The sequence below is a fragment of the Macrotis lagotis genome, chromosome 3 (genome assembly GCF_037893015.1).
Source record: "Macrotis lagotis isolate mMagLag1 chromosome 3, bilby.v1.9.chrom.fasta, whole genome shotgun sequence".
Taxonomy (NCBI): domain Eukaryota; kingdom Metazoa; phylum Chordata; class Mammalia; order Peramelemorphia; family Peramelidae; genus Macrotis; species Macrotis lagotis.
The window spans coordinates 179,844,747-179,857,607 of NC_133660.1; the positions used below are offsets into that span (position 1 = coordinate 179,844,747).

Genomic DNA, 12,861 nt, shown 5'->3' on the forward strand with positions numbered 1-12,861 from the left:
AGACGGTAACAGTGGGTAGAGCAGCAGCCCCCAAACCAGGAGGACCTGAGTTCAAATGTGGCCTCAGACACTTAATTAGCTGTGTGATCTTGGAGAGGTCACTTCTCCCTGAGTACCTCACAACCAGGACCATCTATCCTCAGACTGATCCATATCTGGCCACTGAACTCAGATGACTCCAGAGGAGAAAGTGAGACTGGTGACTTAGTAAAGCACCCCATTACTGAAATCTAATTCATGTGCATGCCATGATGTCATCTCCCTGATGTTATTGCTTTCTTTAAGAACAAAGGACAAACATTATCATCATACCCAATGAGTATGTGACATTTAAAAAAAGGTTAAGAGACAGTTTCTGATTAATTAATAATTTTATTAGTCATGCTAGCAACAACTAATAAAAGGGGTCAGTGATACTCTTGAATTCCTGAGAATGTCAATGGGTTCTGATTGATTAAACCAATAATGACAGAGAATGAATATTATGATGAGAAGTGGACCTATTTTAATGAGGTTTGGGGAACCTGATTTTGATCATATCATTTACTTCCAAACTTCTCCTAGCCTAGGGCATCTAATTAAAGAATTTATCCCCTCCCAAGCCTGAATGGAACACCATGGGCTTCCCCACCTGGATGGGATCTTAATAGATGGTGATGAGGATGATGATTATATTTTGTCCTTTTCAAAGAACACCAGGACATCAGGGAGGTGAGATATCATGCAAACAAATGAATTGAATTTGAATGAGGGGATGCTGTATTAAATCATCAGTCTCACTTTCTTTTCTAGTCATCTGGGTCCAGTGGCCATATATAAATCATGATCACTGGAGATGGCCTTGACTTGCCTAAGGTCACATAATTAGTAAATGTAAATAGTCTGAGACCAGATTTGAACTCAGGTCCTCTGTACTCCAGGGCTGGTGCTGTATCCATTGTACCACAAGATCGAGGGAAAAGTTACTGCAGTCTCATTATCAGCAGTGTCTTTGAAATGTTGGCTTGGTATACTAGAGAATAAAGTTTCAGAAAGGAAAAATTCCTGTGACTCCCCTATAATAACAATTAGTTATTTAATTATCATTTCTCTCAAGTGTAACCCCCCCCTTTAAAAAATTAGTGTTTAGTAGGTAAAGAAGAAATTGTTTTATCTTCTTAAATTATGCAATGGGGAAAAAATAAAGCATTCCTTTAATACAGAACTCCTAGTTGGCTATTTTAAAATATTGGGAATAGATGTTCTTAGTCTTATAATAATTGACTTTTAAATTGCATTAAATAAGTCAGAATTTGAATTAAAGAGTGCCTTGTTTTATGAGAGGGTTTATTATATCAGCCACATACATATTTAAAACTTGTGGATATTGACACAAAGTACTGCAACCCTTTTTAATGAAAGCGGTTGAAAATTCATACCATCTGCCTTACAAGAAGAACCCTTGAGAATAGTCTATAGAATCTCTTTGAATGATTCTACACAATCTTTATAAATTATTCCACAAAAACCTTTTAAAAGAAACATTTCCTTACAGCATTCTGAAAGCATAACATAAAAATGGTAGTACATGTTACATGTCTGTTACCATTTTACTTGAAAAAAAAGGAAATTAGAAGCATTAAAAAAAACCCCAAACCAAAAAACGTTCAAGTTGTGTACAAGTCAAATCTCATTTTATTAACTTACAGGGAATGTCAATGATTCTTTCACCACACAAGATCAAAATTGGAGTTTATAACTCAAAGACAGTATTCTAATTAATTAAGATTTGGAAATCTTCGTATGGTAAAATCTTTTGGAACCCATTTGATTTGATACTTTTGGTAATATTAATCATTGGCTAGGTTAGACCTTACTTTTACATTAGCTGCCTTTATAAATTTTCAAAATTTATAATTTATTTTTTTAACATTCTTTTTGAGTTTTTTTTTTAGTTTTTTGCAAGGCAAATGGAGTTAAGTGGCTTGCCCAAGGCCACACAGCTAGGTAATTATTAAGTGTTTGAGGCCGGATTTGAACCCAGGGACTCCTGACTCCAGGGCCAGTGTTCTATCTACTATGCAACCTAGCCACCTCTACTTTTTAAGTTTTGAGTTCCTAATCATCTCCCTTTTTTCCTCTTCTCCCCATCCACTGATAAGGCAAGCAATATATCAGTTATACATGTGAAATCATATAAAACATATTTCCATATAACCTGAATTGTAAAAAAAGTGAGAAAAATAGTGAGAAAATTATCCTTCTGTGTGCCCCTCAGTTTATCAGTTCTCTTTCTGGAGATGTAAATCATTTTTTGCATCATGAATCCTTTGGAATTCTCTTGGATCATTATATTGATAGAGTAGCCAAGACAATCGAGTCTTTCATCATTACAATATTGTTAGAACAGCTAGGTAGGTCAGTGGATAGAACACCAGTCCTGGATGCAGGAGGACCTAAGTTCAAAGTCTGACCTCAGACACTAACTGTGATCTTGGCAAGTCACTTAACCCTAATTGCCTCACATCTAGGACCATCTCCAGTTATCCTGATTCCTATGTGGCCACTGGATCCTGATGACTCCAGAGAAGAAAGTAACTCTAATGACTTAGCATATCACCTCCCCTCACTCACCAATTCACATGCATGTCAAGGCATCACTTCCCTGATGTCATGGTCTTCTTCAAGAAGGAAGGAGAGACATCATTGCTGTTATTGTTTCTTAAGGACCATGTCTTAAACTCAAATCACTCTGGCTGTAATTGTTGACCTATTTGGTTATTGTTTGGACCCTGACTGGCTGAGAATGAATGTAAATCATAGTTGTTTCTGTTTTTGGCTGGAAAGGGTGAGGGTCTTCCCCTCCCAGATTGATTTTTTTTGACTAGGTAAAAGGCCATTCTTCTTTTCTTTCTTACCTAGCCTTAGTCCCAGAATGGGCATTGCCATGGTTAAATTAATACCTGCTAAAGAACTTAGCTTAAAAAGACCAAGGTCTTCCACTGAATCCAGGACCATCTCCAGTCATCCTGATTAATATCTGGCCACTGGACCCAAATGGTTCTAGAGAAGAAAGTGAAGCTGGTGACTTTGTATAACCCTCCCTCACTTAAATCCAAGGCACTTCCATGCCATGGCATTATCTTCCTGATGTCATAGTCTTTTACTGGAAGGAAGAATAAACAACATTGATATTACTATGCACAATGATCTCTCAGTTCTTCTCACTTCACTTTCCATCAATTTCTAAAGGTTTTGCCATGTTTTTTTCTGAAACTACCCCCCCATTGTCATTTCTAAATTATATTCTATGTCTTGTTCTGCTATTCCCCAACTGATGAGCATTTCCATGATTTTCAAAGTACCTAGCACAATGGATAGAGTGCTGAGCCTGGAGTCAGGAAGTTATCATCTTGAGTTCAAATCTACCTTCAGACTCTTAACTAACTTTGTGATCTTAGGCAAATCATTCAACCCTGTTTAGTTGCTTTACTTCAGTTGCTTCATCTGTAAAGCTGGAGAGGGAAATGACAAACCACTCCAGTATCTTTGCCAAGAAAAGCTCAAATGGAATCATGAATAGTCAGACATAACTGAAAATAAACCTTGTTTCTAATGCTTTGCCACCACAGAAAGAACTGCTATTAATATTTTTGTACATGTATTTTCTTTCCCTTTTTCTTTTATTTATTTGGGATACAGACCTTTTTGTGGTACTACTGAGTCAAAAAGTATGCAGTTTTATGGTACTTTGTCATAGTTCCAAATTGTTTTTCAGAATGGGTAGAACAGTTCACTACTCCACCAAGTATTTATCAATGTGCTGAATTTTTCTTTTCTCTTCTTCAGCTTTTGTCATTTCCCATAGGTAGTGAGGTCATTCCTTAGAATTGTTTTAGCTTTCATTTCTCCAGTCAATAATAATATAGACCATTTTATTATATGAGTATAGAAAACCTTGATTTCTTCTGAAAACTGCCTGTTCATATCCTTTGACCATATCTTATATGTCTCCACAATGCTTATTCCTTTTTAACCTAGGAGCTCTGGAATTTGGCTATAATATTCCTTGCAGTTTTCATCCTCTTTCAGTAGGTGATGAGTGGATTCTTTTAATTTTACCCTCTGGATCTAAGATATTAGAATAATTTTCCTCAGTAGTTGCTTCAAATGTGACATTTTGACTCTTTCTTTGATCATGGCTTTCAAGTAACCCAATTAATGTTAAATTAAATTTTGTCCATCTATTTTCCAGACCAGCTCTTTTTTCTGATTAGATATTTCACATCTACTTTTATTTTTTTATTTTTGACTTTGTTTTATTGTTTTTTCTGTCTCATGGAGTCATGAATTTTTGTTGATGAAAGAATCTTAGAGAAAAGACATTGTTGGCTCCTGGGAAAAAACCTGAAATTATATAATTAGAAGACCTAGGGTCAAATTTCAGTATTCTCCCAAGGTACTGTGTCCTGGGCCTTTTCTCTTTTTTATATCATCTCCATCTTCTCTTGGTGACCTAATCACCTTCCATGGATTCATTTACTCCCTATACAGATGATACTTAAATTCTGATTGTATCTTTCTTTCTTCCACACTCACATCCCTAATTGCCTTTTGATCATCTGGAATTGAATAGTTTGTAAATAAATTTCAATATGTCCAAAACTAAATGCATCTTTATCTCCCACACTCTCTCCTCTTCCTTATTTACCTATTAATATTAAATGGAACACCATTTTCCTTATTCACTCGGCCACAATTTCAACCTCACTTTCTCCTACTTCTGCCCTCCAAATCAGTGTTTCCAAGTCTTGTCTTTCATATAAACCCTCATCTCTCATGATACTATTAGCATCTCTGTGTAAATCCTCATCACCTGGACAATTTCCATTAGCTCTCTATTAGTCTCCCTGCCTCAAATCTCATTTCAACTGAATCTCTCCTGGACTCATATGTCAGCGATCTTCCTGAAGCACAAATCTGACCATGTCACTAATTTGTAACCTCCAATGGTTCTCTTTCTCTCCAAGGTTCAACTATAAAGTCTTTTGTTGGACTTTCAAAGCTCTTCAAAAAACTTGGTTTCTTTTTCTTTCTTTTTATGTCTTACTCCTGTCTATGCAAAAGACACTCCAACTTAAGACTCCCTGAATTTTTACTAGTTATCCCCTATACCTTGAGTACTCTCTCTTCAGTGCCCTCAGTGCCCTCAGTGCCTTCAGTGTTTTCAGTGCCCTTCCTTTGAGTCTTAGTTCTTAGCTAAAGCCCTACCTTAAAGAAACCTTTACTGATCCTTCTTAATTCTAGCCCCTTTCCCTCTGAAATTACCTCCATTCTATTCTCTGTGTGTGTGTGTGTGTGTATATTGTTTGTATATAATTATTTGCATGTTCCCTCCCCCCATTAGACTATGAGCTTTTTGATGTTAGGAATGTTCTTGCCATTTTTTTGGTATGCTTTGTGCTTGAATACCATGCCTAGAATCAAGTAGGCCCTTAATAATGTTTGTTGATTTGACTACTATCTATTTTAATGTGGGATCGATCCTAAGTTGTCTAATCTCTTTGGACTTCTACCCAAATTTCACATGCAAGTGAATGGGATTTCAGTTAGGGAAGTGCCTTGTTAAGTTACTCACTTTCTCCTCCAAAGGCATCTGAGTCCAATGACCAGATATGGAGCAGAATGACTGGAGAAAGCCCTACATGTGAGGCAATCAGGGTTAAGTGATTTGACCAGGGTTATACAGCTAGTAAGTGTCAAGTGTCTGAGTTAAAATGAATTCAGGTCCTCCTGACTCCAAGGTCAGTGCTCTATCCACTGTGCCACCTTGCTGCCCTACTGTCTGTAAAATCATCAGCTTTGGAGCATGAGGGGGCTCTGCATGTGATGATCTCTTAAGTATCTTTATGATTTAAATTAGGACCACCATCATCTCCTTTCACCCACTCCTCCCATCTCTTCATTCAACGGATCAGGAAACTAAAAAAATAAAAATTTAAAATCGCATAAAAAGTATCAGAGTCAGAGGTAGTACAGACTAGGTCTTCTGTATCAAAGACCAGTGTTCTTTCCATTATACAATGTTTCCAGTTGAGTGGTTTTTTTTTTTGTATCACCAAAACTGTCTCAGATAGCAAATGTCTCTAAATACCATTAGTAATGCACTAGATTCAGGAAAGATTTAGCTCCAAAGGAAGAAGATAGAAGTAGAAGGAAACAGGAGAATATATTATTTTAAACCATCCAATTAAATTTCATAATTAATTTCAAGACCACTGTAAAAGTTTTGTCTCTATAAATTTTTAAATTTATCCTTATTTTCAGCATATGTTCATAACATCTTTAAAGAAAAGAGATTAGCCAAAGTTCACAGATTCTTTTGCCACTTACTGGTCTGTTAGTCCATGAAGACAAGGACTATATCTTGTCTAAATTTAATATCTGACATAATTAGCACAATGCTCTGAACATAGTACACATTGAATAGTACTCATTTATCATTGAAAAGAATTTCTTCAGGAAGTGCATGGGACAGAATAGAGATTCTTTGAAGCTATCTTCTGAAACTTCAAAAACTATTTACCAGTTTAAGCAGTAAAAAAAGTGAATAAACAAACAAAAAACTGGAGCCACAAAAAGAAGAGATGGAAATTACTGAAATACTGTTTTTTTAATCAATTTTGAAATCCTTTATAACTATGCATATCATTTCCTGTGTAACAACTTCTATTTTGTGCAGTTAACCCTGTTGAAATTATGGAGCCATTTATAATTATTCAAAACTATTAGAGTTGGCAATTTTTGAGTTTAGGCCAGTATTCAAGACCAACCCATGGGTGAACAGAAACTAAGTGGACTGTTGTTCTCTGTCTATTAATATCAAAGTAAAAATTTCAAAGCCTGAATGGGAGATTTGAAATCTTAAAAAAATTTGCTTTTTTTTTTTTTTAACAAGGCAGTGCGGTTAAGTGGCTTACCCAATGCCACACAGCTAGGTAATTATTAAGTGTCTGAGACCGGATTTGACCCCAGGTACTCCTGACTCCAGGGACGGTGTCTATCCACTGCGTCACCTAGCTGCCCCAAAATTGCTTTTATATTAGAGCAAAACAGACTACATTACTAAAAACTCACTTTCAAATTGTGTTAACACACTTTTACTTGATTTATAGTGGTGCTGGATGAGTCTCTTCATTAGGTGAGGGCTTTTACTTAGATTAGAGTTCTTTGTGTTACCTATAATCTATGGCAGAAACAAAGTAGTTTTACTTTAGTTGTGCATTAATCATACTCAGATGCCTCCAAAAATGTATTTGTACTAATTGTATTGAAGACTTCCTTTATTTTACTTTACCTTTACATTAAATAAGAAGTATTTGGGAATCATGACAATAATTTGACAAATATTAAACTTAGTAATAAATTTGTATTCATATGTTAGAGTAGCATCTTTTAGTATAAAATTAATTTAATATAAAATTATTTAATTTAATAATTATTTAATTTAATATAAAATATATAATTTAATATAAAAATTTTAGATCTTTGTGCTGTTCACTTTCCTGCCTTTCTAAAAGAATACAGTAATAAGGGGCGGCTAGGTGGTACAGTGGATAAAGCACCGTCCCTGGAGTCAGGAGTACCTGGGGTCAAATCCGGTCTCAGACACTTAATAATTACCTAGCTGTGTGGCCTTGGGCAAGCCACTTAACCCATTGCTTTGCAAAAACCTAAAAAAAAAGAATACAGTAATAAACATTGAAAATAAATCTGTTTTTCATTTTACAGAAAACGTATGTTTCAGAAGCGATGGGTTAAATTTGATGGGTTTTGCATTTCTTATTACAATAATGAAAAGGTAAGTGAAATTTATGAAATAGTATTTACCCAGTTCTTTTATCTTTGAATCACAGTCCATTTGCATTAGCAACCTCAGGTTCTCATGTTACCCTTATAAGTCTACCTTCCTAACTCTTTAGCTCACAGATCTACACCAGTAAACTTCCTATTAACAATCAGCCAGCAGAAAAATTAGCTCTTAGAAAAAGTGTTTATTAAGATAGTTTTGTACAAAATTTAGCTATAAAATCTTCCTCCCATAAATTGAGGGTGCACTTTTACATTAATACAATAGCACCAATAGGAAATGTCTGTTCAAACTTAGAAGACAGTAGTAATAAGGATGCAGGGCAGGAGTGTGCATCTTTGCCTCCCACAGTGATTCTCATTCATTTCAGTAACTTTCCTTCAAAGCTATATGGTGTTGAGAGTGGTGAGGAGTAGTTCCTTCCTTTACCCCTGCTCTGGTCTTCTACAAAGCAATTCCAAGCCTGTAATATCCCCCACTTTTAAACTAATGAGATTTGCCTACAGTTTAGCTATTTAAAGTTCCCAAAGAGACAGGGTGTTATAACTTATTAAGAAATTAAAACTCTATCAGGTGTGGCCATATTCTGTGAATATATCAGCTGAACTGGGAAGTCACATCCTTCTCACCTTCCACCTCTAATCATCATAGTCAAGATAGGTGATAGCTGATGTTAATATAGTACTTTAAAGATCGCTAAGAAATCTGTATATGGTACCCAATTTTTAAAATTTATAACAATCTGTGACTTCTGTAGGATAGGTATTATCTCCTTTCTACAAATATTGAAAATAAGACTCAGAGAAATTAATGGTAGAGCAAAATTAAAACCCAGTTTTAACTGATTACAAGTATGGCAGTCTCTATATTATCCTGATTTTTCTGCTCTTCTGTACTCCAGCTTCTTTCCCTTTCTCTATTATGCTGTGAAGCACATTTATAAAGGCTCAACAGTTACACACTTCAAATTCTTTCAGCTTTCTGGGATGTGTTTTGTCTAGGCTTGGTGATTTGAAAGCAGCTAGATAGCCTTAACATCCATTTCTGATGAATTGCCTTTTTTGGGGTAGGGCAATAGAGTTAAGTGACTTGCCCAAGGTCACACAGCTAGTAAGTATCAAATACCTGAGAATGAATTTGAACTTCGGTCTTCCTGACTCCAAGTCCGGTCCTCTATTCATAGTGCCACCTAGCTGCACCTAATGAATTACCTATTAACCATTTTTGCATCATATTTTTCAGTATAGGAGATCATTCCTATTGTAGAAAAAGCGTAAGGAAAGTAGAAAGTAGAACTACTCAGATCTTATCTGTCATATTAAGAGAAGGTACTGGATGTGCATATATATGTGTACTCATACATTTTTTTAAAACCAACCCATCTTGGAACTTAGATTATTAAGTATTTCAATCCTGAAATGGCTCACAGATGCATAGATTTAAAAATTCAAAAGAACCTTAGAGATCTTTGAATCTGGGATAGATGAGAAATCTGAATAGATGAGGAATCTGAATAGATGAGGCCCTGAAAGAATTACCCAGCTAGTTTCAAAGTAGGAATCATTCTCAGTCTTGTAGACTCCTGGTCTTCTCACTACTCCACCATTCTGTGTCTCATTAATAAAGAAGCTCCTTTCAGTGATGAAGATTGGGACCAATCCTTGACTGTTTGTTAATATTGCCTCCAAAGTTCACCTGGTGATGGTGGGATTGGGTTACCCAACGAGCTCATTCCCCCCTTTCTATTATGCATTTTCCTAATGGCATCTGTTATTTCTTATCCTTAGAAATTTCTTGATGGTTCTATGCCTATTTACATCCATTCTGTACCTCCCCAGTGCCTTTTATGTTCTATTCATTTTAAGTTCTTTGGAGCCTGCTGTCTTTTATATCATGTTATCACACAGAAAGACCAGACATAAAAAGGTAAGCCTTTGTTTTCTAGGTAGCTAGGTAACTCAGGAAGCAGAATGCTGGATCTTAAACCCTCAAAGCATTATATAAATTACATAGTAGTAGGGCCTCTAAAATTCCATTCACTTCTAAGGTTGGTGTGTTATGAAATTAACAGCATAAGCAAAATAGATTCAGAGACTTCTCTAGGAACAGAAACAATATATAGCTAGTGCTAGTTCCTATTAATGTATAACAACATTTTCATCAGTTTCTGTTATCTCATTTTATATTGAAACCACTCTATGAATTTAGTGTACAAGGAGGGCATGTTGCTGATGTTCAGTGAATGTTTGTTAAGTAAATGAATAAACAGATGAATTGTTTATCATCATTTTCATTATTCTGATGAGAAAATCTTCATCACACATACAATGGGCAAGAAATCACATTTCTCCATTTTCTTTTTTTATTGGCAAAAGAAAAATAATGTACTTTGACAGTTATGTAAAGCTAAAAGGGGAATAAAGAAACAATTATACCTCTACTTGATTTATTTTTAAGGAGGAAACAAGCTAAAGTTTGTGAAAGTGAGCATACCTTGTTTAATTTTTGGAAATCCCTTCAGTCAACAAGAGATAGAATTTCTTTTTTTGTTCTTGTTTTTTAATTTGTTTAGTATTTCTTATCTCAGAATGACAAAATACCAGAAGAAACTAGCAGAAACATGATGACTGGGAGAGTGAAAGAGGGGTAGAGGGATATCATGTTTGAATTAAATTGTCTTCTTTTCTTCTGAATAGGGCATTTAAACATCACAGGATCCTGAAGGTGACTCAAATATAAACTGGCATGCCCTTGGCTACTTTAATTTTTGACTGGCCTCTAGGGCCCCAGAACTGTTCTCTTATGAATAATGGGTAAAATTATTTCCCCCAAATCTACTATCACTAGGTCAGTTGGTTTTAATTTCAACACTCCTATTTCATATATAGTAAAGCAGTGAAGTCCAAGGGATGAAATAGGGTTTTTAATTTGGGGATTTCTATAAATCAAATGTAGGTCTTTAAATAATACTCCAGTGAAGTTGGAGGCCTATACTAAGATAAGAAGTCTTCAGATGGTAGCTCAGCAACAAATGATGTATTCTTTGTCTCAAAGACCAAACTAGTTAAGCTCAGAGAGATTCTTTTCCTGAAATCTGAAGATGATATATTTGTCTGACCATGTTAACATATAGAAATATAGAAATGGACTTCAGTCTCTATTAGTGAAAGCTACTTAAACCAATAAAGTCATGATACCTTGAAAATTTAAAGTGTATGTAAAGTCAGTAAATGTCATTTATAAATGCTCATCTTTAGATGAACTGAAATTCTTATTTCTAACTGTGCTATTTCCTTTAAAAATGTCATTCTTCCAAGAATATATGCTATTCTGTAGGGAGTGGGTAGTATTTTTTTTAAAGGATAAGTTTGAGAAAAGAGCCTGAGGACTAGCTTAGCAGATAAGTTAGCAGTGACATATTTTATTGAAACTATAACACCAAAATCAGTGTCATACTAGCCCACATGCTGCTTCCTACTATCCTTCAAGTTTGTGTCATACTTTGTGACTGGTGATCTGATAATTAACATACTGTAAGACAGTTTAATTTACAGATTGTCATTTACCTATAAAATTACCTTCAATCAGGAAAGGAAAGTGTTTTGAACTAGTAATTAAGGAAGGAGTACATGATAAGATTTCTAAATTAGATTCCCTTAAAAAAAGTAGCAAATAAAAGTATATTTTTCTAAATAAAACCCCATCTCTCTCTTTTGTTTTTAGCAAAAAAAAATGTCAAACAACTTCAAAAATGTAAGCAACCACAAAACGTTTGAAGATAGTGTTACTTCTGGGTAACCTACTTTTTTTCTGAGAACTCACTACCTTCTATCCAATTTGATTTAAGAATCAAGGTGAAAAAAAATGACCAAGTATGGTGATTGTTAGTGAGACCAAAAAAATTCTGTTTTTCAGGATGTGTGGTGTCACATAATGAAAAAAGGTGCAATAATATATATCATCACCAAAGTAATATATGAAAAGGAATCAGTAAACCTACTATAAAAGACAGCAAAAGCTTTTCCATAACATCTCTAATTATCCACATCCACTATTTTTGCCAAAGTAAAGTTTACCAACTATAAACTGAAATTTGAAAAGGAACTAAAAACTCATACCAAAGTACTTGTTTAAAAAGAAAAAGACTGAAAGCATAAACCATCTATCCTTTCCTTAATCCTCCAAAATAGCATATTTTAAAAATCAGTTTTTAATTTAAAAAGTAACATAATTTTTCCTCCAAAAATTAGATTCATATCACTTCTAGTATCATCTATAATTCAGATAAAGATTTTTGCTTTTACAAGTTATGAGTTATTGTAGCCAAAAGGTTAAAACCCATTGGCAAATACATAGAGTCCAAATAAGGACTCCTTCCAAAAGCCAGGAAATTCTCATTGTCAAACAAAAGAGACTATTATCTCAATAAAACTATATGAATCAGAGACAGCATTTTTGGACTTTAGAGTTTTTGAGTTAATTTAATCATAGATTAGAACTGGTAGAATGCAACGCCCAGCCCCTAAATTTTCAGATGGGGAAACTGACATTAGAGAGGTTAAACAGTCTGCCAAGGATCACAGAGTTAGTATCTGAGGCTGGCATTTGAACCTAGAGTTTTCTAAGTCATGTCCAGTGCCCTACCAACTATATCATAAGTTCTGATTTCTTTAGTGACAGGGATTACATTTTCTCAGACTCTATCATATGTAGCTTGATTGTTCTGAGGTTCTCTCTAATATTACAGACACATAGTTCCTAGCAGAACACTCTAAAGTTATTTTGACTGCCCCAGGACATTGTGGCTTCCCTTTCATTAGAGATGTATTATTGAGTAAATTATTCAATTATCAATTGATCCCTTGATGTTTTGTGATTCCTACTTCTCTCTTCTTCCTCCTTTTTCTAGGCCCCAACAGTTACACTAGTCTCCAACTAGGTCTTCTCTTGACTTCATTTTCACATAGCTACTAAAATTATCTCTCTAATACACAGATCTAATCATGTCATCT

The 12,861-nt window shown here is 34.9% G+C and overlaps 1 protein-coding gene across 4 annotated transcripts in view; it reads left to right on the forward strand.

Moving 5' to 3' along the window:
• ARAP2 (ArfGAP with RhoGAP domain, ankyrin repeat and PH domain 2) overlaps nucleotides 1–12,861 on the forward strand; it is a 271,115-nt gene that overhangs the window by 82,536 nt on the left and 175,718 nt on the right. For all 4 annotated transcript variants that reach the window (XM_074229650.1, XM_074229652.1, XM_074229649.1 and 1 more), the window contains exon 7: nucleotides 7,771–7,840. In XM_074229650.1, the coding sequence (XP_074085751.1) occupies nucleotides 7,771–7,840 (70 nt within the window). The remainder of the gene's footprint in view (nucleotides 1–7,770; nucleotides 7,841–12,861) is intronic.